The sequence below is a fragment of the Schistocerca americana genome, chromosome 3 (assembly GCF_021461395.2).
Source record: "Schistocerca americana isolate TAMUIC-IGC-003095 chromosome 3, iqSchAmer2.1, whole genome shotgun sequence".
NCBI classification, from domain to species: Eukaryota; Metazoa; Arthropoda; class Insecta; order Orthoptera; family Acrididae; genus Schistocerca; species Schistocerca americana.
In genome coordinates this window covers 542,870,370-542,893,764 of record NC_060121.1, presented here as the reverse complement: position 1 = coordinate 542,893,764, position 23,395 = coordinate 542,870,370, and the positions used below count along the sequence as shown (strand labels likewise).

Below are 23,395 nucleotides of genomic sequence, written 5' to 3'. Positions count from 1 at the left end.
ACAAATTACCACAAGAAATTAAAGAAATAAATGAGCCCCTCACTTTCAGACAAAAGCTTAAAACCTTTTTAGTAAGTAAAAGTTGTTATACTGTAAAAGAATATTTAACATAGATGTAGATTATTAGCAACATATGACATTATCACCAAAATATTATGTAATTATAAATATGTGTATGACTAGTTATAAAAACTACACAAAATGTGAGAAACCTGTTTAATTGTAAATGTAAATGTGTGCTCATGTGTTGTAATCTGACGACATCCATACAATATTTATTGTTCCACGGATGAATAAATAAATAAATAAATGATATCAGATATTGGATTTTAAGGTGTATGCAGAATCTGATATAGGCTCTGTTAACAATTTGGTAATGGTGAAGAATAGAGTGAAGGGTAAGAGAATCATTCAAAAAAATCAAGATGGAAAGAAATGGACACTTAAGTACTGAGGAATGATGTATTGTATTTGAAGGCTGTTGATACTCTGATAATGAGCACCATTTGAAAAGGTATGAAATTTCTAAAAAATGGGCAGTCACAGAAGGTGACCTGAAAATTATATGTATGAGGAAGGTAATGCAAAGAAACTTTGGATAATTGAAGAAATTCTTCACTTGATCAATGAAAGAAAGAAGAATTACAAAAAGGTTTAGTAAATGGCAAGAATACAGAAATACGAGTAAGTCACTTGGGAATGAGATAAATAAAAAGTACCGGGAAGCCAAGGCAAAATGGCTACAGAAGTAGTGCAAAAAAAAAAAAAAAAAAAAAAAAAAAAAAAAAAAAAAAAAAAAAAAAAAAAAAAAAAAATGTTATCTGAAGGGCTAATTCAATGTATGGGGACGTCAAAACAACCTCTGGTGAAATTAAAAGCAAGACTATCATCATGAAGCGAGCAATGGAATCTACCTGAACACTGCAATGGTAATCCCATTGTTAAATGTAGAAGAGAGAGCAGATGGTGCAAAGTGTACACTGAAGGCTTCTACAAGGGGGAGGAACTGTCTGATGATGTAATAGAAGAAAAAATGAGAATCAAATGGATGAATATGGGACTCAATATTAGAAACCATATTTCACAGAAATTTGCATGACTTGCAATCAAATAAGGCAAAGGCATAAATAACATAGCTTCAGAACTTCTGAAATCATTGAGAAATGTGATGAGGACATAAAAAGCAGTCTGCCATTGGCAAAGAGGGCACTCCGGGCCAAAGAAGTCTAGTAGTATCAAACATTAGTCTTATATTTGGGGAAGAAACTTCTGAAAATGTATGTTTTGAGCATATCATTGTATGGAAATGAATGGTGTACTATGGGAAAACCAAAAGAAAAGAATTGAAATGTTTTGAGACTCAGTGCTGCAGAAGAATGCAGAAAATTAGGTAGACTGACAAGAAATGAGGAAATTCTCTGCAGAACTGATTAGAAGATTAACATCTAAAAAACAATGGGTAGAAGAAGGGGCAGAATGGTAAAACATTTACTAAAATATCAAGAAATAACTTTTTCTATTTACAGAACAGAAGATGGAGGAAAGAAGGATGTACTAACACTGAGATCATCTAGTATAGAAGAATTCGTGAGACTTATGATTTCTACACTCTACAATACTGTAGATGGTAAAAACTGCACAGAAGTGAAATATATCCTACAAGTAATTGAGAATAGTGGCTGCAAGAGTTAATTTTTTAACTTTGTACATACAAAAGAATGTTTTCCAAATCAGCCCTGCATCAGTTTAAATCCCAGCTAGAATATGAAGATTGGAGGGAAGTCTATGCAGAAACCAACGCAAATCAGAAATTTATCAAGTTCATGTCAATTTTTAAACTCAGATTTGAAGAGATGTTTCCCAAAACTCTTTATCAAATTAAAACTACAAAGAGAAATCAGTGGGTGACTACAGGTATCAAAAAATCCTCTGAAACTCTTAGATATCTCAACTCCATAAAAAATAATCAGTCTAACCCAGAAGTTCTGCAATCCTACAAAAAGTACAGGAAAATTTACAGAAAGGTGTTGCTAGCCGCAAAAAAACTTTCAAACAACAAAATATTACTTGAAGCTGAAAACAAGAGCAAAGCAGCCTGGAACATTGTCAAACAGGAAACATCTAACTCTGCTAAAAAGGACCTCAATTCACATATTAAAAACAAAGATGTACCAGTAGGTAACCCTAAAAAATTAGCTGATTTTGTAAACTCATATTTCAGTAGTATTGCAAAAAAATTACAGCAGAAATTTCCAGATACATATGATTTACCTACTCAGAACCAGCCAACAAACTCAATGGTGCTCTTGCCAACTACAGAAAGGGAAGTGGCACTAGTAGTACACCAACTAAAAAATAAACCTTCAGTAGGACTTGATGAAATTCCAGTCTGCGTAATTAAAGATTGTATAGACTCCGTAAAGGGCCCATTAACAGACACAATTAATGAATCTTTCGAGTCTGGATACTTTCCGGAGTACCTAAAACAAGCAAAAGTTATACCTATCCTTAAAAACGGAGATGTGGAAAATGTAGAGAACTACAGGCCGATCTCTATACTCTCTATCATTTCTAAAATAATAGAAATACTAGTCAAAAAGAGACTGCTAAATTACCTGAATAAATATAATCTTCTTTCCAATGACCAATTTGGTTTTAGGCCCGGAAAAGGCACACAATATGCTATAGCACAGTTCACTAAAGCAATTTTAGAAGCACTGGACAAAGGTGAAAATGTAAGTGGTATCTTTTTAGACTTGTCCAAGGCCTTTGATACAGTTGACCACAAAATCTTACTTCATAAATTAGGGCAAATAGGAATAAGAGGTGTGACAAAGAAGTGGTTCAAATCATACTTGGAAAACAGAGTTCAACGAGTTGAGATATCACAAGTTTCAAACAATTCCCTTATAAAACACCTGTCTGACCCAGAAAATGTGAATATAGGCGTACCACAAGGAAGTGTATTAGGCCCAATATTGTTTCTTATATACATTAACGACTTCCCACAAAGTATCAGACATGGCGAAAAAATACTTTTTGCTGATGATAGCAACATAGTAATAACAGGTGAAAATCCAACACAACTGTCAGAAAGAGCAAACGAGGCTCTCAATGATGTCCACAACTGGTCATTAAAAAATAAAGTAACCCTAAATATAAAGAAAACTAACTATATTAACTTCCAATTGAACAAAAAACACAATGCCACTAGAATAAAAGTTAATAATAATGAATTAGAATGTGTAACAAGTACCAAATTCTTAGGGATGAATGTAGACAGCCAACTGAAATGGACAAACCATGTCAACATTTTGGCAAAGAAATTATCCACAGCATGCTATGCTCTTAGAATCCTTGCACCGGTATGCAATAATACCTGTCTTAAAATAACATATTACGGATATCTACACTCAGTCCTCAGCTATGGGATCATGTTTTGGGGAACAAGTGCCAGTAACATACAAACTGTGTTCAAAGTACAAAAAAGAGCCATAAGGATAATAACAAATAGCAACAACAGGGCCCACTGTCTAGAATTATTTAGAAAGCTAGGAATTCTAACTGTTTCTTGTGAGTATATCTTTCAGAACATAATGTTCATTAAGAAAAATCTTAACATGTACAACACAAACAGCCTAATACATGACCATGAAACAAGAGCTTGTCACCACCTCCATCTAGATAGAAAGAACAAGGCAAAGACACAAAAAAGTATATTTTACAATGGGATAAAACTGTACAACAAAGTACCACAAGAAATAAAAGAAATAAATGAGCCCCTCACTTTCAGGCAAAAGCTTAAAACCTTTTTAGTAAGTAAAAGTTGTTATACTGTAAAAGAATATTTAACATAGATGTAGATTATTAGCAACATATGACATTATCACCAAAATATTATGTAATTATAAATATGTGTATGACTAGTTATAAAAACTACACAAAATATGAGAAACCTGTTAAATGTAAATGTGTGCTCATGTGTTGTAATCTGACGACATCCATACAATATTTATTGTTCCACGGATGAATAAATAAATAAATAAATAAATAAATAAAAATTTGAACATAGGTTGGCACAGGAGAGGAGTATGTGGTGGGTCTAATCAAACCATTCGAGAAGATATATTGGTGACTGGCAAGGGGGGAGAAGGTAATGTTCAGTTAAGTAAACCACATCAGAAGTTGTGCAGGCACTTATGCCTGGCAGTTTGAACACTCTTGCCTCTGTCATTGCCCCATTCTTGCTTTTATCAAGTTATTGTTCCTCTTAAGCATTCTTTTCCCACAGTTTTTGACTGTTTTCATGATGTACTAACCCATTTTGTGTAACTTTTTTGTTTTGGTAGTTTTGTTGGTCTTTTATAATCCGAGAGTTATTTCCTTCTAGAGTGTATGTCATTACCTCTCGCAGCAATGTAGTACATATTACTCCATAATTATGAGACATATATAGTGTGACAAGCAGTGGAGTCAAGGAAGCAGACAAAGTACTTAGAAATACTGTTGTCACAAACCCCACTTTTACTGCTATCCAAATTATTGCTGACGTGACTAAAATTCTGTTTGTAGATGATTTTAATCTCTGAATGACTTTCTACTTACAGAAGAGAAGATGGAGGAAAGAAGGATGCACTAACACTGAGATCATCTAGTATAGAAGAATTCATGAGAATTATGGTTTCTACACTCTACAATACAATTGACATGAGACCAATGTATTTTCTCCCCTTTGCCAGTAGGTATTTGCAGAGAAATTTTGTTTTTCACTTAAAAAGAGGTAGATTTGTTTTAAAGAATGCAAAGACAGACTATGTTTGAGAAATCAAGTTACTGTCAGTTGAATGAGACATTTAAAATATAGGCTGCTTCTGCACTTTTTACTCATGTGAGTACTTGCATTATAGGCATCCCCATATTCTTGTCTCTGCCTCATGAAGTGGGATTTCTTGATGCCTAGTGCTTTTGTTGGTTCTGGTACCTGTGTTTGTGCTTAGCTGAATTAGGTGTTACATGTCTGCTGAATCACTGCAGCAATCTCGTTGGATTTGAAGATTTCCACTGCCATTCTTAGGCTTTTGAAATATGGACAGACACACTTATGGTGTTTGTAGTGCAACATTCAATGCCAGCAGCAACTTGCCGAGACATATTAATCACAAACATCTGAAGAATGGGATTTTGAATTTTAAATGTAATATTTGTAATTAAAACACTTATATATGACAAGTTCAGGAGGCATAATTCTGAATGCTAAAAGGCTTTGCGGGTGACATTTTCTGTCCAGAGTGTAAATACAAATGTGCAGAATGATATGTAAAGCACCCACATACTCTGTTCACCATGAGACACTCACAGCACACAAAAATCTTGAATTTTCCAACATAAATAAATGATAAATGTGAAAATTTAGACTGAAAAGGGAACCAATGAATCAGTCCATGCACAGTATAGAGCAGTCTTTTAGAATCACAGGTAAAAGTACCAAATTATTCTTTCTCTGTTATAATGCTGTTTACAAACCCAGAGAAGCATACAGGCATCACTAGAAGCTGTTAGGTAGTAACAATGTGAAGGCTACTGCCTAACTAACATGGAAGCTATTTATCATTCCACTGGTATTATTATTTTTTTATTTGATCCATGTGATCAGATATTACACAGGGTGCTATATACTCACCCTGCATCGAAGATGCTGAGTCGTCAATAGGCACAACAAAAAGACTGTCACAATACAAACTTTCGGCCAACATGGCCTTTGTCGAAAACAGACTACACACAAAATGCAAATGCAATTCACACATTCACGATTGCAGTCATGTTTGTGTGTGTGTGTGTGTGTGTGTGTGTGTGTGTGTGTGTGTGTGTGTGTGTGTGCTGTCTTTCGTGTATTTTCAGCAAAGGCATTGTTGGCCCAAAACGTGTATTGTGACAGTCTTTTTGTTGTGCCTATCTGTAACTCAGCATCTCCACTATATGGTGAGCAGCAACATTCCTTTTTATAATATTGTTAAATTCCATCCTGGATTTTCCAGTGTGCTGTAGAGTCACACAAGATGTATTAGTATTTGCAATCATATTTCACCTACAATACTTTTTGTAGGTTTATATAAGGTTTGCTTCACTCAGTGGTTCATGTTGTACATTTAAACACAACTTGTAAATTTATTGTTCTATGAAGACTTTTATAGAGTAAAAAGAAAGTGACACAGAAAATAAGGCTTCATAACTCTACAGAACTGTGTTTTGTGATTCACAGAATTTAGACTTGAGAGCAGCTTATCTAACAGCTGGGGGCCTACATGGAATGCTCCCATTCGACAGAGTTGTGTGTTAGCTTGTAACATATGCAGCTTTGAGTCTGGTCTAGTGTGATGTTTGAAAATTTCACTGTTTGTCTTAAGTCTGCATTCTGATAGAATTAGGAGCTTTTTTTAAGAATGTATAAGTAAGGCTATGCTAGGATCTCCAGCTTCTTGAAAATGGGTTTGCGAGAGTTTCTACTTTTTCTTCCATTAATGATCATCTTGGTTCTCTTTTGGTGTCTAGAAGTGGGAAAAATTCACCAGACTATCACACCATATCTCAGGTGAGCCTGTATGTATGCACAGTATGCAGTTATTACTGTTACATGCTAGTGACTGCATGCAGCACACTCAGTGAATAGCAGTCTGACTTATTCTACCATTTATCTGCTCATATGTTTATTACATTTAAGGTCAACTTATAACAGATCCAAGTATTTGAGAATTAGCTTTTAGCCTTTATTAGCTGATTATTTACTGTTACAAGTGGTTAGCAGGGATTTGTATTTTGTGTGATCTGGAAGTTCATTGACACTGTCGTTTCAGTGTGGATGGTTAATTTGACTGTCTGCTGCCAAGTTGTTATGTTGTTCTATAGCCAAATTCATAGCCTTCTGTTCTGTCTCTGTGTTTTCCACTTTGAGGAGCACAGTTGTGTCATCTGCAAAAATAATAGTTCTGTCAGCACTAACTTTCAAACAGAAATTATTGATAAGCAAGAGGAATAGCAGAGGTCTCAGTACTGAACCCTGAGGCACACCTAGTAGTGTGGAGTGCTGGGGATAGGGGTGCATCAATGTGTGCAGAGAAGAGTCAAATAGGCCATGTTGCTATCTTCTGGTACAAGTAGGATAGAATGTTTAGGATTCTTGTCTGGCCGTGAGGAGATAGGTCACATGGGAAGGTGGACCACTGCTTGGCATCCTGTGGAAGGCAGTAGTAGTAGTATTAGGATGATGTAGTGTCTAAGCCAAGATGGAGGTAGAAGGGATTGAGCAGTGCAGGAGAGAGGCTGGCAGAGGTATCATGGTGTGGAGATGGCCGTTGGTCAACAGTGTGGCCAAAAGATCATCCTCACTGGCATTGGGTGGCAGTTTGAAAGACCAAATGAAGATGATATGGATGATTGGTGAGCTGTCCTGTGAAGGCTGCAGGGTAGTGCACACAAGGAGAGTGCTGTTGTAGAGAGAGGTCTTCAGGGTGTAAATCCGACATGTCAACCATGGCACTGTTGGTGTCTGTAGAGGGAGGAGAAGATGTTGAGTATTTGCACTAACTTGGCTCACCTACCATTGATGGTTGAACATTCACATAGGGCGCTTCATGGCACACCATGGATGGGAGAGGAGGATCACTATCACACGGGAGAGAGGTGTGGTGTGAAGAGCCTCTGTCTGCACCCAGGAAGGAAACAAGGTCAAGTATCCTGGTCGATTTAACCCTATAGAATGAAAGTCTTTGTAGCTTACCATTAAGGAGGATGTTGATGGTGTTATCACTTTGCGAGAATATCTTGTGAGGACCAAGTAGGGAGGCTAAACAGCCAGTTTGATGTGTCACACCATAACATCACTAAGTCACAAGAGGTCAGTTCTTCATGGATAAACATATGCAGTAGCAAGTGTGGTCATAGAAGAGGGGTGTGCAAGTTTGAGATGTGAGTGTCAACCTACTCGACTAGTACCAGGAGCTCATCCTGACATGAGAGTGCAAAATCTTCAATGAACTCATCTGGTAGTACTAATAGCTCACTCTACAGGATCTCTGCTAGAGAAGCATTCGGATCCTCCTTGTATGCAAAGTGAATGGCAAGTAAGACCCACAGCAGGGTCTCGGACAACAAACTGCAGTGACATATCAGCACCACCTTGAATGTGCGGTGCCAGGGCTCCATGAGCCCTTTACTTTGCAGGTGATAAGTAGTAGTATGGAACTTATCCAAGACACTCATGGTACACAATATGGCAAAGAGGGAGGACTCAAACTGGCTTCCCTAAAAATGGTTCAAAATGGTTCAAATGGCTCTGAGCACTATGGAACCCAACTTCTCAGGTCATTAGTCCCCTAGAACTTAGAACTACTTAAACCTAACCAACCTAAGGACAGCACACACATCCATGCTCGAGGCAGGATTCGAACCTGCGACCGCAGCGGTCTCGCGGTTCCAGACTGCAGCGCCTAGAACCGCACGGCCACTTCGGCCGGCAAACTGGCTTCCCTGATCAGTCATTATTGAAGAGGGGCACCCAAAGTGTGTGACCCATGTGACAACAGAGGCATGGGTGACAGCATCAGCTGTGGTGTCCGTCAGTAATAAGGTTTCATTCCATTTTGTCATACAATCAACAGCTGAAAGTATACAGGGTGGTCCATTGATCGTGACCGGGCCATATATCTCACGAAATAAGCATCAAACGAAAAAACTACAAAGAATGAAACTTATCTAGCTTGAAGGGGGAAACCTGATGGCGCTATGGTTGGCCTGTTAGATGGGCCATAGGTCAAATGCATGTCAACTGCATTTTTTAAATAGGAACCCCCATTTTTTATTACATATTCATGTAGTACGTAAAGAAGTATGAATGTTTTAGTTGGACCACTTTTTTTGCTTTGTGATAGCTGGCAGGGGTTGCACATGGCATCCCGACACTTGTGGTGTGCTGGAGATGCCAGGAGTAAGTCACTTACTCCATAGGGTCATAGAGATGGCTCACAAGACAGATGAATGTGGCATTGTTGGTCATTATCTAGTGAATGTCCAAGTTTTGGGATTGTCTCTCTGAAGTTGAGGTAACCATGGAAACTTGAACAGTGAGACATACTGCATCATGGTAGGCAGCATGAGTTGGGGTTGAATCACAGGCTGAGGCATAGCAGACAGGGCCTTGTCCATGGTATCTTGACTGAGTGATATGGACATCAGGTTGTAGGGAAGTGACATTTCAGCTGAGGTCATCGTGCCTTGGACGAAGTGATAGCTGCAGTTGGTACATGATGCAGTAACCACTGATACAGTCTAGACCAGCATGGAAGGGGTGACTATGATCATTGGGTAGTTGTACAACACATGTGTGAAGGGAAAAATGGTTGACCAAATGGAAGCTGTCGACATGATTTGTGCATAACTCTCCATTTACTGATGTGGTTGAATATCCATTGGGAACACAGTAGGAATGGCTGAGGAGTGTCAGAGAGTAACCCTGCTTCAAATGAAGTGGGCTACAGTCCTGTGCAAAAGAGAACACTCAGTTATAAGAAAGTCTTCGTGTATGCATTGCTCAGGTCATGTACATTTTACACCACTGCAAACCGGTAGAGGTTAAGTTAGCTGTTAGTGGTGTGGTCGAATGCAAGTGCATATTTTCACATTCACTCACACACTCTGTCATTGCCAGAATCTGTGCTTCACAGTCAAATGTCAGTGGGTGACTAGATAACACATAATGAGAATTATCTAGTGCCAGATGCTCCACTGTTGACATTACTGTACACACGAAGGACAACATGTATTTGCTTACCAGAAGGCTCAAAATGGTTCAAATGGCTCTGAGCACTATGGGATTTAACTTCTGGGGTCATCAGTCCCCTAGAACTTAGAACTACTTAAACCTAACTAACCTAAGGACATCACACACATCCATGCCTGAGGTAGAACTCGAACCTGCGACTGTAGCAGTCATGCGGTTCCAGACTGTAGCGCCTAGAACCGCTCAGCCACCCCTGCTGGCCGAAGGCTGAAAGACTTGGGGTCAACAAAGTGGGTTTTGCTCCTAATGTGATGATGAAAACCAATACAGTATTTCAATACACATATTTTTTGATACGTTCATGAAGTATCAAGCTACATACCAAGTAAACAGTGGAATAGAACTACGCGAGTTAAGGTACTTAGTCTCACAAAGTGTAAAGTTCATTTTCTTGGATTTATAGTCATCACAAGTTACTGAATTGAGTTTTTTGTAAGTGTACTTCAATCTGACCTTCTGTGTGTGATTACATGGGAATAATCCAATTCATCTGTTTGCAAGTACTCCGATACTGTACTGCTATATTTTTATTAGAAGTATTTTTTGATCCACTGTTATCAAAAGCTTTGATAGATGAAGAAATATGTCTGTAGTGGATTGTTCTATATCTAATAGCTCTCACATCATATTAATGCAGTAATATGAAGTTGTTTTTGTAGATCTGTTGTTTCTAAACCTGTTTTAATATATACTCAGTATACTTTATTGGTCAATGAAGCCCATAAGTTTTTTTATGCACAACTTTTTCAAACACTTTGGAGGAGCAGGATAAAGTTGTGATAAGCCCATAGTTTTTGATGTCTTTAATATCAACTTTATTGGAAATAGGAATTACTTTTCAGATTTTCAGTGACTCTTGGAAGGTACCTTCCTGGAAAGGACAGTCACAGAAGTGATTGTGGTTCAGCAATAGTCTATGCACAATTTTTGATTATTGTTACTGGAATTACATCAATTCCAAATGAACAGGAATTTTTTAAACCTCTGACTGGTTTTACATCTTTAGTGACTGTAATAATGGAGACTGAATGTGTGCATGCGTGAGTTTATCATTTCATTCTTGTGTTTAGTGTAAATTACATTGTTTTCCCCTCTTCCCCTTTTTATAAAATTCAACATTGCTTTTACTTTGTTGTTGGATTTGTCAATGTTCTCATCATAGGGCATCCTTTTATTTGAGTCTTATCACTATTCTCAGAATACATGAGTAGTTTGAATAGCATTTAAGTGGTTTAAGGATGTCATCACTTCGTTTAAATTACTGTATCAATCTGCAAGTCAAATGTCAGCTGTCAGTCAGACTTAGGTCATTTAAAGCTTTCAAGAGATAAGAGAGAGGAAATCACTGAAAAAAATTGAATGTAAATTCTTTTTGATGATGTCCTCAATTCTGTGAGGGACTCTATTACAAATAATGAACTGTAATATTGTCACTTGCTGTCAAGAAAAGGTCCTTACTATGTATCATGAACTGTGACCTCAAGATTGAAGCAGTGAGACATACAAATGACTGCACTAGAGTGGAAATATGGGTGCAATATATACTAGAAGTGGATTCTATAGAGAAAGTCTACAAAGCTCAGGAGTCAAAATCACAAATGTACCCACAGTTGCCATGTGACAATTTCGTGGTAATACTAATGGGTGAGGCCCAGATAAAAATTTTGCCATTACTAACGTGTGCGGTTACAAAGTTATACTTCCAAAGAATGCACCGAGACCTAAATAACTTCTTCGTTAAGATGTTACTTTCCTTCTCCCTAGCGCAGATAGCCCAGCTGTGTACTAATAGGAAAGGAAATTTCTTTATGAAAAAGGTAGTTCCACACTGAAAATCTGTGTCAGTTCTATGCTAATTGCATGTCGCACTCAGAGAAGTGGCCTCTGAATTTTCATACTACGTATAACAAAACACATATACTTAAATGGAATGTTCATTGATAAGGCAAAATATTATGACCACTGCCCACTGTGATGTTGGATGCTGCTTGGTGGCATTGTAGGCACATGACATGGTAACAAAAGTATGTAAGCAGAGCAGGCACAGATAGGGGATTGCCCTAGCAAAGATATGGGCTGCAAATGGGTAAATCCTTTGAGATAAGTGACTTTGACAAAGGGCAGATTATTATATGCAAAGCTTGTGGATGAATATCTCGAAAATGGTTAAGCTGGTTGAATTTTCATGTGCTACTGTCATGAGTATCTAGGAAATGGGTAGAAGGACAGAGAAACAACCAGTAGGTACTAAATGGTAGGATGTTCATGACTCTTCACAGAACATGGGGTTTGGAGACTTGTGTGCTCTGTAAAGTAGGACAGATCATGATCTGTGGCATCTCTGCTGAAAGAGCATAATGTTGGTGCATCCACATGTGTTTTCTAGCACACTGTTCATCGTGCATTGTTGAACATGGAGCTCTGAAGCAGATCACCCCTACTTGTTCACATGTTGACCCAACGACATAGTCAATTACAATTGCAGTGGGCATGGGACCATAGGGATTCGACCACTGATCAATGAAAACATGTCAGCTCTTTGGGTGAATCACATTTTTGCTACACTAGGTCAATGGTTGTCTCCACAAACGCCATCACTGAGGTGAACTGCGGCTCGAAATGTGAACCACGCAACTGATGCAGGCTAGTGGGAGCACTATTATGCTGTTGGAGACATTCTGCTGTGCTTGCATGGGACCTGTGATGGCAACTGAAGACATGCTGCCAGCTGCAAACCACCTGCACCCCTTCATGCTTGGTGTCTACCCTGACAGCGATGTCATGTTTCATCAGTATAATTGTTCATGTCTCAGAGCCAGAACAGTGCTACAGTGGTTGGAGGAGCATTATAGTGTACTCATGTTGATGTCTCAGTGACCAAATTCACCTGATCTAAATCCTACAGAACCCATCTGGGTCACTAATGGGTGCTGTCACTGCATACACAAGTCAGTGGTCCATTATTTATGTGAATTACGTGATCTGTGCATAGACATCTAATGACACATATCTCCATAAACCTACCAACAAACTGCCAGATCACTGATATACAGAATCAGAGATGTTTGATTCCAAAGACTCACAAACAAGTTATTAAGCAGGTGGTCATATGTTTCAGCTCATTCACACACTGTTACTGTACTGATGACACAAACTGCATGATTAATTAATATATATTAAATTATAGCATAATAACATCAATGCTTTCAGTTATAGGCTGGCATCACTGACTGTCTTTATAATTTATTTTTAGAGATGTGGTACCAGTATGTGAAAATGATGTAAGGAAGCCATGACCACTGACATAAGTGATGTAATGCTGCACACATAGTCTTCACATGCATGGTGAAACAAATTTCAACTGGCATGTAAATAGCATCATGTTACTCTTGTAGTAGTAGTAGTAGTAGTAGTGGTAATAATAGCAGTTGTAGCAGAAGCAGCAATAGGAGTAGTGATATTAGCAGTGGATCAAATTATTCATATTATCAGCTATCACTCAAAGATTAATATCATTGCATAATGCATAATATATGTATCAATTAGGCTAATCAGTGGAACGCATGGATCTATCTATGGACATGGCAGTAACTAGGTGTGGGTCAAGTACAGGGTGACATGTATTGAACTATATGAAATAAAATCACCATAACTTCTGAACGGTTTGCATTAGGATGTTTAAACTGCACAGATGGCCACGGGGCACGATGGGAATTAGTACGCGCATGTGCACACCCCTTGTTGTTGGCCATTTGCACATGAAAATGTCACGGTACGGTATGCCTGAGTATATAGTGGTTGTGAAGGCCTACTATGGAACAACAACAGCCCAACTGTGACTCAAAGGAAGTTTGTAACCGAGTTCAAGCTGAAGACAACTGGTCATAGTGTGCTAACAATCAAGAATTTGATTCACAAGTTTGAGATAATGGGCAGTGTTCATGAGGACAGTGGTGGCAATGTTGGTCTTTACCAAAAAGGGTGAAAATGCCTGAAAACATTGAGAAGACACGTGCTCTGCTTGAATCCAGCCCCAGGAAATCGATCAGACAAGCTGCACAACAGGTGGAAATCAACCAGGAGACACTGCGACATTGTTGTTGAAGATCTCCATCACTTCCCATACAAAATTCAAACCCTCAGCCATTAAGCACCAGGGCCATGGAATAGTGGTTGTGTTTCACCAACAATATTGTAAACAGAATTGGGCTTTGATGTGAATAGGGTTTGGTTTAGCGATGAAGCTCACTTTTATTTGGATGGGTTTGTCAATACGCAAAATTGGCATGTTTGGGGGTCTGAGGATCCACGTTTCATGATCAAAAAGTCTCTTCAGCCTCAATAGGTGACTGTGTGGTGTGCCATATCTAGCTGCAGAATAATGCGTGTGATATTCCTTGATGGTACGGTGACTACTGAATGTACAAGTGAAGGTTTTGGAAGATAATTTCATACCCATTATCCAAAGTGACCCTGATTTCAACAAGATGTGGTTCATGCAAGATGGAGATTGACCCCATTGAAGCAGGAGAGTGTTTGATGTCCTGGAGGAGCACCTTGGGGGCTGCATTCTGGCTCTAGGGTACTCACTGGGGTGCCACTGGCACGGGGTTCAATTGGCCGCTATATTCTCCACACCTGAACAGATGTGACTCCTTTTTGTGGTGCTGTATTAAAGACAAGGTGTACAGCAATAGCCCCAAAACCATTGCTGAGCTCATCGGCAGCATCAATGTTCCGACACTTCAGCAGGTCATGCAGAGTTTTGCTATTTGTCTGCACCACATCATTGCCAAGGACGGCAGGCATATCGAACATTTCATAACCTAAATCTGAATATCTGTAGTGACATTTACATGCTGAATTAAGTGTGCAAGCTGTAGTTTGCAACTAATTTATATTTTTTTCATATAGTTCAATAATTGTCACCCTGAATGTAGCTGATTTTGAAAATATAATGAGCTCATTAGTGCACGAATCCTCTTGATGTACACCTGATGAAATTCTGTTGGGGGAAAAGTCTAAAACGTTGGTGGGGGGGGGGGGGGGGGTAAATTTTGAGTTCACACTTAGTACACAATGTGACTTGGGTTTTACAAATATGGGTGAGTAACTCAGTAGAGGCTGGAGTTAGACAACACAATGAAAAGCTTAATCTTCAACAGTCATGAAGGTGCTCAGAGCAGCAAAAGCAGTACTTAGCTGCATGAAGCTGCTAAGGTAGGCTATCAGCCTGTTGCCACAGGCAGCACATCACCTGGCAGCATGTGACACCTGGTGAAGTGATGGGACTCAAGGTACAAGTGACAGCCTGGGCTAACATCTGCACAGATGGCCCATGAATAGGTTAGCATAGGATGGTCCATATCAAACCTACTAACCACCAGCAATACCTCCACTTTGACAGCTGCCACCCATTCCATACCAAGAAGTCCCTTCCATAACACCTAACCACCCACGGTCATCACATCTGCTGTGATGAGCAGTCCCTCTCTAAATATACCGACGGTCTCACTGAAGCCTTCACTGACCGTAATTATCCTCACATCCTTGTACAAAAACAAATCTCTCGTGCCTTATCTTTCCAGTCTCCTATCACCTCCCAAAGTCCCACAGTCTGGCCACAGAGGAGCATTTCCCTCGTAACTCAGTACCATCCAGGACTGGAGCAACTGAATTACATTCTCCGCCGGGGTTTTGATTACCTCTCGTCATTCCCTGAAATGAGAAATGTCGTACCCACTATCCTTCCCACCTCTCCTACCGTGGTATTCCACCAACCACCGAACCTATACAATATACTCGTCCATTCTTACACAACCCCTGCTCCCAATCCTTTACCTCATGGCTCATACCACTATAATAGACCTAGATGGAAGAGCTGACCCACTCATCCTCCTACCACCACCTACTCCAGTCCGATTTCTAACACCACCTATCTCATCAAAGGCAAGGCTACACACAATGTAATAATTTAGAATAGAATAACATTCAATTTAACCACACCAAATCTGACCGCTGTTGAATGTAGTGTTCACTTGTGAGATGGATTATTATAAAGACAACTTTGATATTTCTCATTTCAAAACGGGGAACTAATTCAAACAGCTGCTTGTTATGGAGTAAATGTTTGAAACTTCAAATAACTGTATGAATGAGACTAGATCTTAAACAATGGAAACTCGAGGTTGGAACATTAACAGTATTAGGGAAAAATCAAACAATGGAAAATCCAGGATGGAATGTAACTGTATCAATACAGAAAAGTTTCCTTATCCCTAGACAGAACCCAGTCACACATACTGTTCCTGTGTTGTTGCTTGGCTCATGAAATCCCCCCCCCCCCAAATGGCCTTACCATCAAATTAACTATCCTCAGCTGCCACCCCTCCTTCCACAATGACCTCCATCTGTTCAGATTTTGCCAATACTTAGCACTCACCAACATAGTCCTGCAAAACCATATCAACCAAGCCCAAATCTCCTTGCAGTACCTTCTCTCCCTCTGCAAAATTCTCCTGCTATGCAATCTTAATTCCTGGAACCCCTAACACACATTGAAACTCTTGCCCTCTATGAACTAGAGCAACATGCACAATGCCATCTCAAAAAGCTCTCCACCCTGCTCACTTCCTACTCCACCTTGGAGTACCACTGTCCACCACCTCTGCAACAACCTCCAAACCTCCTCCCTGTCCCCTCATAGCTGACAAACCTTTCTCATTGACCTACTAAATTTACTCCTCCCTCCAAAACTCCCACCACCACACAGAATCCAGAACCTAAACAGACCCTAAACACTGTCATGAACCTTTCCTACAGAAGCCTTAGCCCCACAGAAACATCAGTCTTTTCCAAAGGCCTTACCTTTTGCTCCACTCCCAAATTCAACCATGACTTGTTAAAGACCTTCTCTCCTTCTCCTGGTTGCTACAGTAGAAAGACTTTTTCACCACCAACCCACCAACCAGACTCAACCAAAGATCAATATTGAACCCTGCCTAACTGAGCTCACTCATGAATCCAACTGTGATCCACTGTCACTGCCACCAACTCCCTGACCATGCAAACTAACCTTACATCCACAAAAAGATTCACATTCCACCATCTAAAAATTGATTGTGCCTTATAATCCCACATGCAGACATAGGCTCCACCAATGTTGTTTTGAACCACAAGGATTACCTGGCAGAAGGACTCCACCAGGTGTCAGATACATCCACCCACAAACGTCACAGTGGCCCCATTCCAGAAACCCAGCAGGATCTCGAGTCACTCCCCAGATCATAGGCCCATCCCAGAACATCTACCCGGAGTCCACCTCTCTGCCCACTCCTACCACTCCCCGCACTCCTACCTTCTACATGCCTCCTAAAGTCCGTAAACCCAACTATCCAGGACGCTCCCCATTGTGGCCGGTTACTGTACCCCTACTGAGAGAATCTCTGCTCTAGTAGATCAACACCTTCAACCTATTACTCGGAACCTACTCTCCTATATATAAGATACCAACCATTTCCTCCACTGACTCTCCACAGTTCCTGTCCCTTTACTAAACAGTGCCCTGCTCATCACTATTGATGCCACCTACCTTTAATCAACATCCATGATGGCCATGGCCTTATCACTATTGAACACTACCTTCCCCAGTGCCCAACAGATTCCAAACAGACAAGCTCCTTCCTAATAGCCATGATTAACTATATCCTCACCCACAATTACTTATACTTTGAAGGCATTATCTACAAACAAATCCCAGGTATGGCTATGGGGACCCACATGGCACCATACTATGCCAACCTATTCATGGGCCATCTAGAGGAATCCTTCCTATACATCCAGAATCCTGAACCACTCACCTGGTTCAGATTCATTAATGACATCTTTGAAATCTGAATTGAAGATGAGGGCACCCTATCCTCATTCCTCCAGAACCTCAACAACTTTTCCCCCATTTGCTTCACCTGGTCCTACTCAACCCAACAAGCCACCTTCCTAGATGTTGACCACCACTTGAAAAATGGCTCTCAGTAGCTCCGTCCATATCAAACCTAGGAAACACCAGAAATACCTACACTTTAACGACTGCCACATATTCCATACCAAGAAGTCCCCTCCATACAGCCTAGCCACCCGTGATCACTGCTTTTGCAGTGACAAGCCGTCCCTCTCAAAATATACTGAGGGGCTCACTGGAACTTTCACCAGACCTTAATTATCCTCCCAAGCTTGTACAACAACAAACCTCTTGTGACTTATCTTTTCAGTCTCCCAGCACCTCCCAAAGCACCACCATCCAGTCTCAGACCATTCCCCTTGTAACTCAGTAACACCCAGGACTGGAGCAACTGAATTACATTCTCTGCCAGGGTTTCAACTACCTCTCGTCATGTCCTGAAATGAGAAATGTCCTGTCCAGTATCCTTCTCCCTCCCCCCCCCCCCCCCAGCCCCCCCCCAACAATGGTATTTCACTGTCCAGGAAACGTACACAATGTACTCATCCATCTCTACACAACCCCTGCTCCCAACCCCTTACCTCATGGCTCATACCCCTGTAATAGGCCTAGGTGCAAGACCTATCACATATATCCTCCCACCACCACCTACTCCAGTCCGGTCACAAATATCACCTGTCCCATCAAAGGTAGGGCTACCTGTGAAGCTAGTCATGTGATCTACAAGCTAAGCTGCAACCACTGTGCTGCATTCTATGTGAGCATGACAATCAGCAAGCTGTCTGTCCACATGAATGAGCATCAACGAACTGTGGCCAAGAAACAAGTGGACCACCCAGTTGCTGAGCACACTGCCAAATATGGCATCATTCATTTCAATGACTGCTTCACAACCTGTGTCATATGGATCCTTCCCACCAACACCAGCTTTTCCAAAATGCATAGGTGGGACCTTTCCATGCAATATATTCTACGTTCCCGTAACCCTCCTTGCCTCGACCTTTGTTAGTCATTGTCCTCACCTATCTAGCCTACCTGTTCCCATTCCAGCACTATACAGCCCTCATTCCACCATCACACTCAGCATTTTTACTTCTCTCCTTTCCCATTACCCCCCAAAAATCTCTCTCCTGCCCTCCGCCTAAACTCCCAACGGCTCATAGCTGCCCTACCCTCTCTCCACCTCGCCTCTAGGCACTCCCCAGCAGCACTGCACTGTCCGCCACATCTATCCTACTATCCCTCCCCCTCCATGCCCCAGCCTCGTTCTTACCACTGCCCACTTGCCACTTCCATCATGCACTGGTGCTGCTGCTTGCAGTGTGGCTACAGTTGTCTGAGACTGCAATTATGTGTGTGTGAGTTGTGTTTTGAGTGTGTGTGTGTGTGTGTGTGTGTGTGTGTGTGTGTGTGTGTGTGTGTGTGTTTTGTCCACTTTGGAGAAGGCCTTCTGGCCCAAAGCTTATGTGTTTAATAGCGTTTTTGTCGTGCCTGCCTTTGACTCAGCATTCCTGTTATATGATGAGTGGCAATCTATCATTATCACAATATTTTTGAAAAAGGTAGATTACTGCTCACCATAAAATGACCATTGAGTTGCAGAAAGGCACAAAAAAAAACAACATTGTTACGCATTATAGCTTTTAGCCAAAGCCTTCTTCAGCAAAGAAAAGACACACACTTTCACATAAGAAAGCACATTTCACTGACACATGGCCACTACCACCACCAGCTCCAACTGGAACACGACTGTCACATGATCAGCAGTCTGAAGTGGGCTGGGGAATGGGGATGGATAGCAGAATATGGGTGGGGGAGAGTAGAACACTGTCTGGTGGGTCATACATGGACTAGAGACTGCCAGGCACAGCTTTGGGAGGTGGGCTGTGGAGAAACAGTGGGGAGTGGAAAAGGAGAGAAACAGGGAAGGAAAAGGACAAGTGGATACATTGCCAGAGTGAGACACACAAAGAGGGCTGGGGAATGTGAAAAGGAAGGAGGGACAAATGGCGGCAAACTGTTATTGGACGATGTGGGAAAGTGGGTTACCATAGGTTGAGGCTGGAATAATTTTGGGAGCGGAGAATGTGTTGTAAGGATAACTCCCATTTGCACAGCTCAGAAAAGCTGGTGGTGGAGGGTAGGATTCAGATGGTCTGGGTTGTGAAACAGCCATTCAAATAAACCGCATTATGTTCAGCTGTGTGTTGTGCAACAGGGTGGCCTACTTTGCTCTCGGTCACAGTTCAGTGATGGCATTCATCCTAGTGGGCAATTGGCTGGTAGCCATACCAATATAAAAGGCTGTGGAATGGTTGCAGCAGAGCTGGTATACAACAGGGCTGCATTCACAGGTGGCCTGACCTTTGATGGAGTACAAAAAGCCTGTGACAGGACTGGAATAGGAAGTGCTGGGTGGGCGGATAGGGCAGGTCTTGTACCTGGGATCCTTGTGGCAAGGGGGTTGGGATTGTGAGTAACACAGGGATGGAATGGGGTGTTGTGGAGGTTGGGTGGATGATGGGACACCACTTTAGGAGAGGTGGAAATGATCTCGAGTACGATATTCCTCATTTCAAGGCATAATGATAGATAATCAAAGTCCTAATGATTGGTGTGGTTCAGTTGTTCCAGTCTGGGTTGGTATTGGGTGACAAAGGGGGCACTCTTTTGTAGCTGGCTCTTGAGGGTGGTTGGAGGGTTTGGGGTGTGTAGGGAAATGGCCCTGGAAATCTGTTTGCATACAAGATCTGTTTGATAGTGCCTTTCTGAGAAGGCCTTGGTGAGACCTTCAGCATGCTGGGAAACAGAGTTCTTGTTACTGTACATATGCCATCCCCATGTGGCATGGCTGTGTGGGAGGAATTTTTTGGTATTGAAGGGATGGAAGCTGTCAAAATGCAGATACTGTGGGTAGTTGGTGTGGACAGAGGTGTGGATGGAGCCATCAGAGAGGAGGAAGCCAACATCTTGGAAGGAGGGCAGGAAAACCATGTGAAGCGGATGGGAGAGAAGGTGTTGAGGTTGTGAAAGAATGAGGGTAGGGTGTCTTGGCCATGAGTCCAGACCATGATGATACCATCAATGAAACTGAACCAGACCAGTGATTTGGGGTTTTAGGAGGCAGGTTTTCCCTAGATGGCCCATAAACAGGTTGGCATAGGAGGGTCCCATGCGGTTGCCCATGGCAGTGTCAAGGATTTGTTTGTATATCTTCCCTTCTGAGGAGAAGAAGTTATGTTCTAGGATAAAGTTATATGGTTGGGTTTAGAGACTGAAGGACATTGGAAAAGGTAGTGTTCAGTTGTATCAAGACCATGAACATGAGGGATGTTGCTGTTCAGGGAAGTGGCATTGACAGTAACCAGTAGGGAACCAGGAGGAAAAGGAGTGGAAATGGTGGAGAGTCAATGAAGAAAATGGCTGGTATCTCTGATGTGGGAAGATAGATTATAGACAATCTGTTGGAGGTGTTCGTCAATGAAGGCCAAAATCGTTTCAATGCAGGAACAATAACCAGCTATAATGGTGGTTGAGTTTGCCTGAATTTTGGGGAGTATGTAGAAGTTGGGTGTGCAGGTGTCATAGAGATGTAGAGGGAAATGAATTCAGGGAAGAGGTTCAGGGAAGAGCCTCAGACTTTAATAAGGGACTGAAGATTTTGTTGGACTCTAGGATAGAATCACTAAGGCAGAGTTTATAGGTGGATGAGTCAGACAACTGGCAGAGGCCTGCTGCCAAGTAGTCTCTGTGACTCACCATACAGTGATGGAGCCTTTGTCTGCAGGGAGAATAATTAGGTCAGGATCTGTTTCTGAACTGTGTATGGCTGTCATTTACTCTCCTGAAAGGTTGGGGTTCGTAGTAAGGGACCTGGGGTGCTTATTTGAGTGAATGTTTGTGTGCTTTATTTACTGGAGAAGGCTTTTGCTGAAAGCTGTAGTGTTTAACAGTATTTTTGTTGTGCTTGTTTGCAATTCAATCTTTATGGTGAGTAGCAGTCTACGCATTTCTTTATATTGTTGAGGCTAGAACTTCATAGGAGCATACCAGTTGTCTTACCCAACCTAAAAATGGTGTTTTTAGACATTGTGTTCTCATTTAATCTATCATCAGTTATGTCTAAATTTAGTTTGTTGGAGACAAGTTGTTTACACACTACATTTTCTTAGGTAAATAAAGGTTATGACCTGATTTTAAGGTGCCCCCCCCCCATCCCCCTGCCTTTTTGTTAAAATTATCACTGCCCTTCTAATCAGTTAGCAAACTTAATACTAGAAAGAGAAGAGGAAAATTAGAAGTTGACTCTACACATGTTACACATCCACAGTAAGAAAGACACCATGAGAGATAAAGCAACAGAAAAAATATGGATGACTGTTAGGCAGTGACAACAATAAGGCTGTATGTGTGGGCAAAACTGAACTGTGAAGGGAACAGGTAATATGAAATATGAAGAAACTACACAATGTGACGTAGAATAAATGACAGAAAAATATTTACAGTGCTTCTGTGTACATTATTAGTTTATTAATTCTGTAGATCTCAGAGTGAAGGAGAACCTCCAGGGATATTGAATATATCAAGAAATATTTTCACAAAGTTGAACTCTTTTAGAATTGCATTAATAATTACTGATAAACTGCTGTAGGTGTTGTGTTCACTCAGGTTATACTTGACACAGGAAAATATCTAGAATGCTGCTACTTCTGCTTCTTCGTCAGTCACATTCTATGGACATTTTTCACCTCATATTGTTAGCTAACTATGTACATGAGTACATTTACATTTCTATTACAATAGCATTTATCTGTGAGTTAATGAAACAAAGACATGTAAACAATTATAACTGCTACTTGTCATGAAGTTAATAGAAATCTCCAATCCATTGTAGAAAGCACAGATAATCATCTACTAATTTCTATTTCTTTTGAATTTGTATGATATATCCAATTTCTTGGTGGATGTCAGAGACTTGCTGAAGTTCTTTGTGTCATGTTCGTTTTTTTAAGTATGCTTTATTTACTATACCTGTATTTCCGCACTAGATGGGTCATTAAAGCAGCAGGAAGTGAAACTGTACAAACCATCATATTAATCTTTAAGTTATTTGGAATTGTATGCAAATTAAGTGATTAAACCTGTTTTAGTTAGAGGTGTTAACAGGGACACAATGTATTTATTGCATTAACGAGATACTCTTTTCATTACATGTGTGAAACTACTGAGTTACAGGGGAATGAAAGAGTGTAAATGACTTTCAAATAAGCTAATACTTGATAGTAATTACCAAAGAAACAACTGTCCAAAACAGGCACTGCATATTGGAAAACAAGCTGGTCCTATTTCACACTACAGCTGCACACAAAACATCTGATAGACTACTGAGTGAATAAATAGCCCCTCTCATACTTTTTTGCAAATTGAGGACACACTCTCTCTGTCTCACACACACACACACACACACACACACACACACACACACACACACACATACTCATACTCATACATACAGATAAGAAGTGTTTAGTCAGGAAATCCAGTTACATAATGTGATGAATATATGATGAACATAAATATTTCATGATGCCCCAGAATAAGGAAAT

At 40.6% G+C, this 23,395-nt stretch overlaps 1 protein-coding gene across 1 annotated transcript in view; it reads right to left on the bottom strand.

Moving 5' to 3' along the window:
- The window catches only part of LOC124607186 (probable endochitinase), a 39,305-nt gene extending 16,141 nt beyond the window's left edge, over positions 1–23,164 (bottom strand). Inside the window, exon 1 of the mRNA XM_047139406.1 lies at positions 23,080–23,164. Within this exon, the coding sequence (XP_046995362.1) occupies positions 23,080–23,112 (33 nt within the window). The 5' untranslated portion in view covers positions 23,113–23,164. The remainder of the gene's footprint in view (positions 1–23,079) is intronic.
- Between the last annotated feature and the right edge of the window lie 231 nt (positions 23,165–23,395).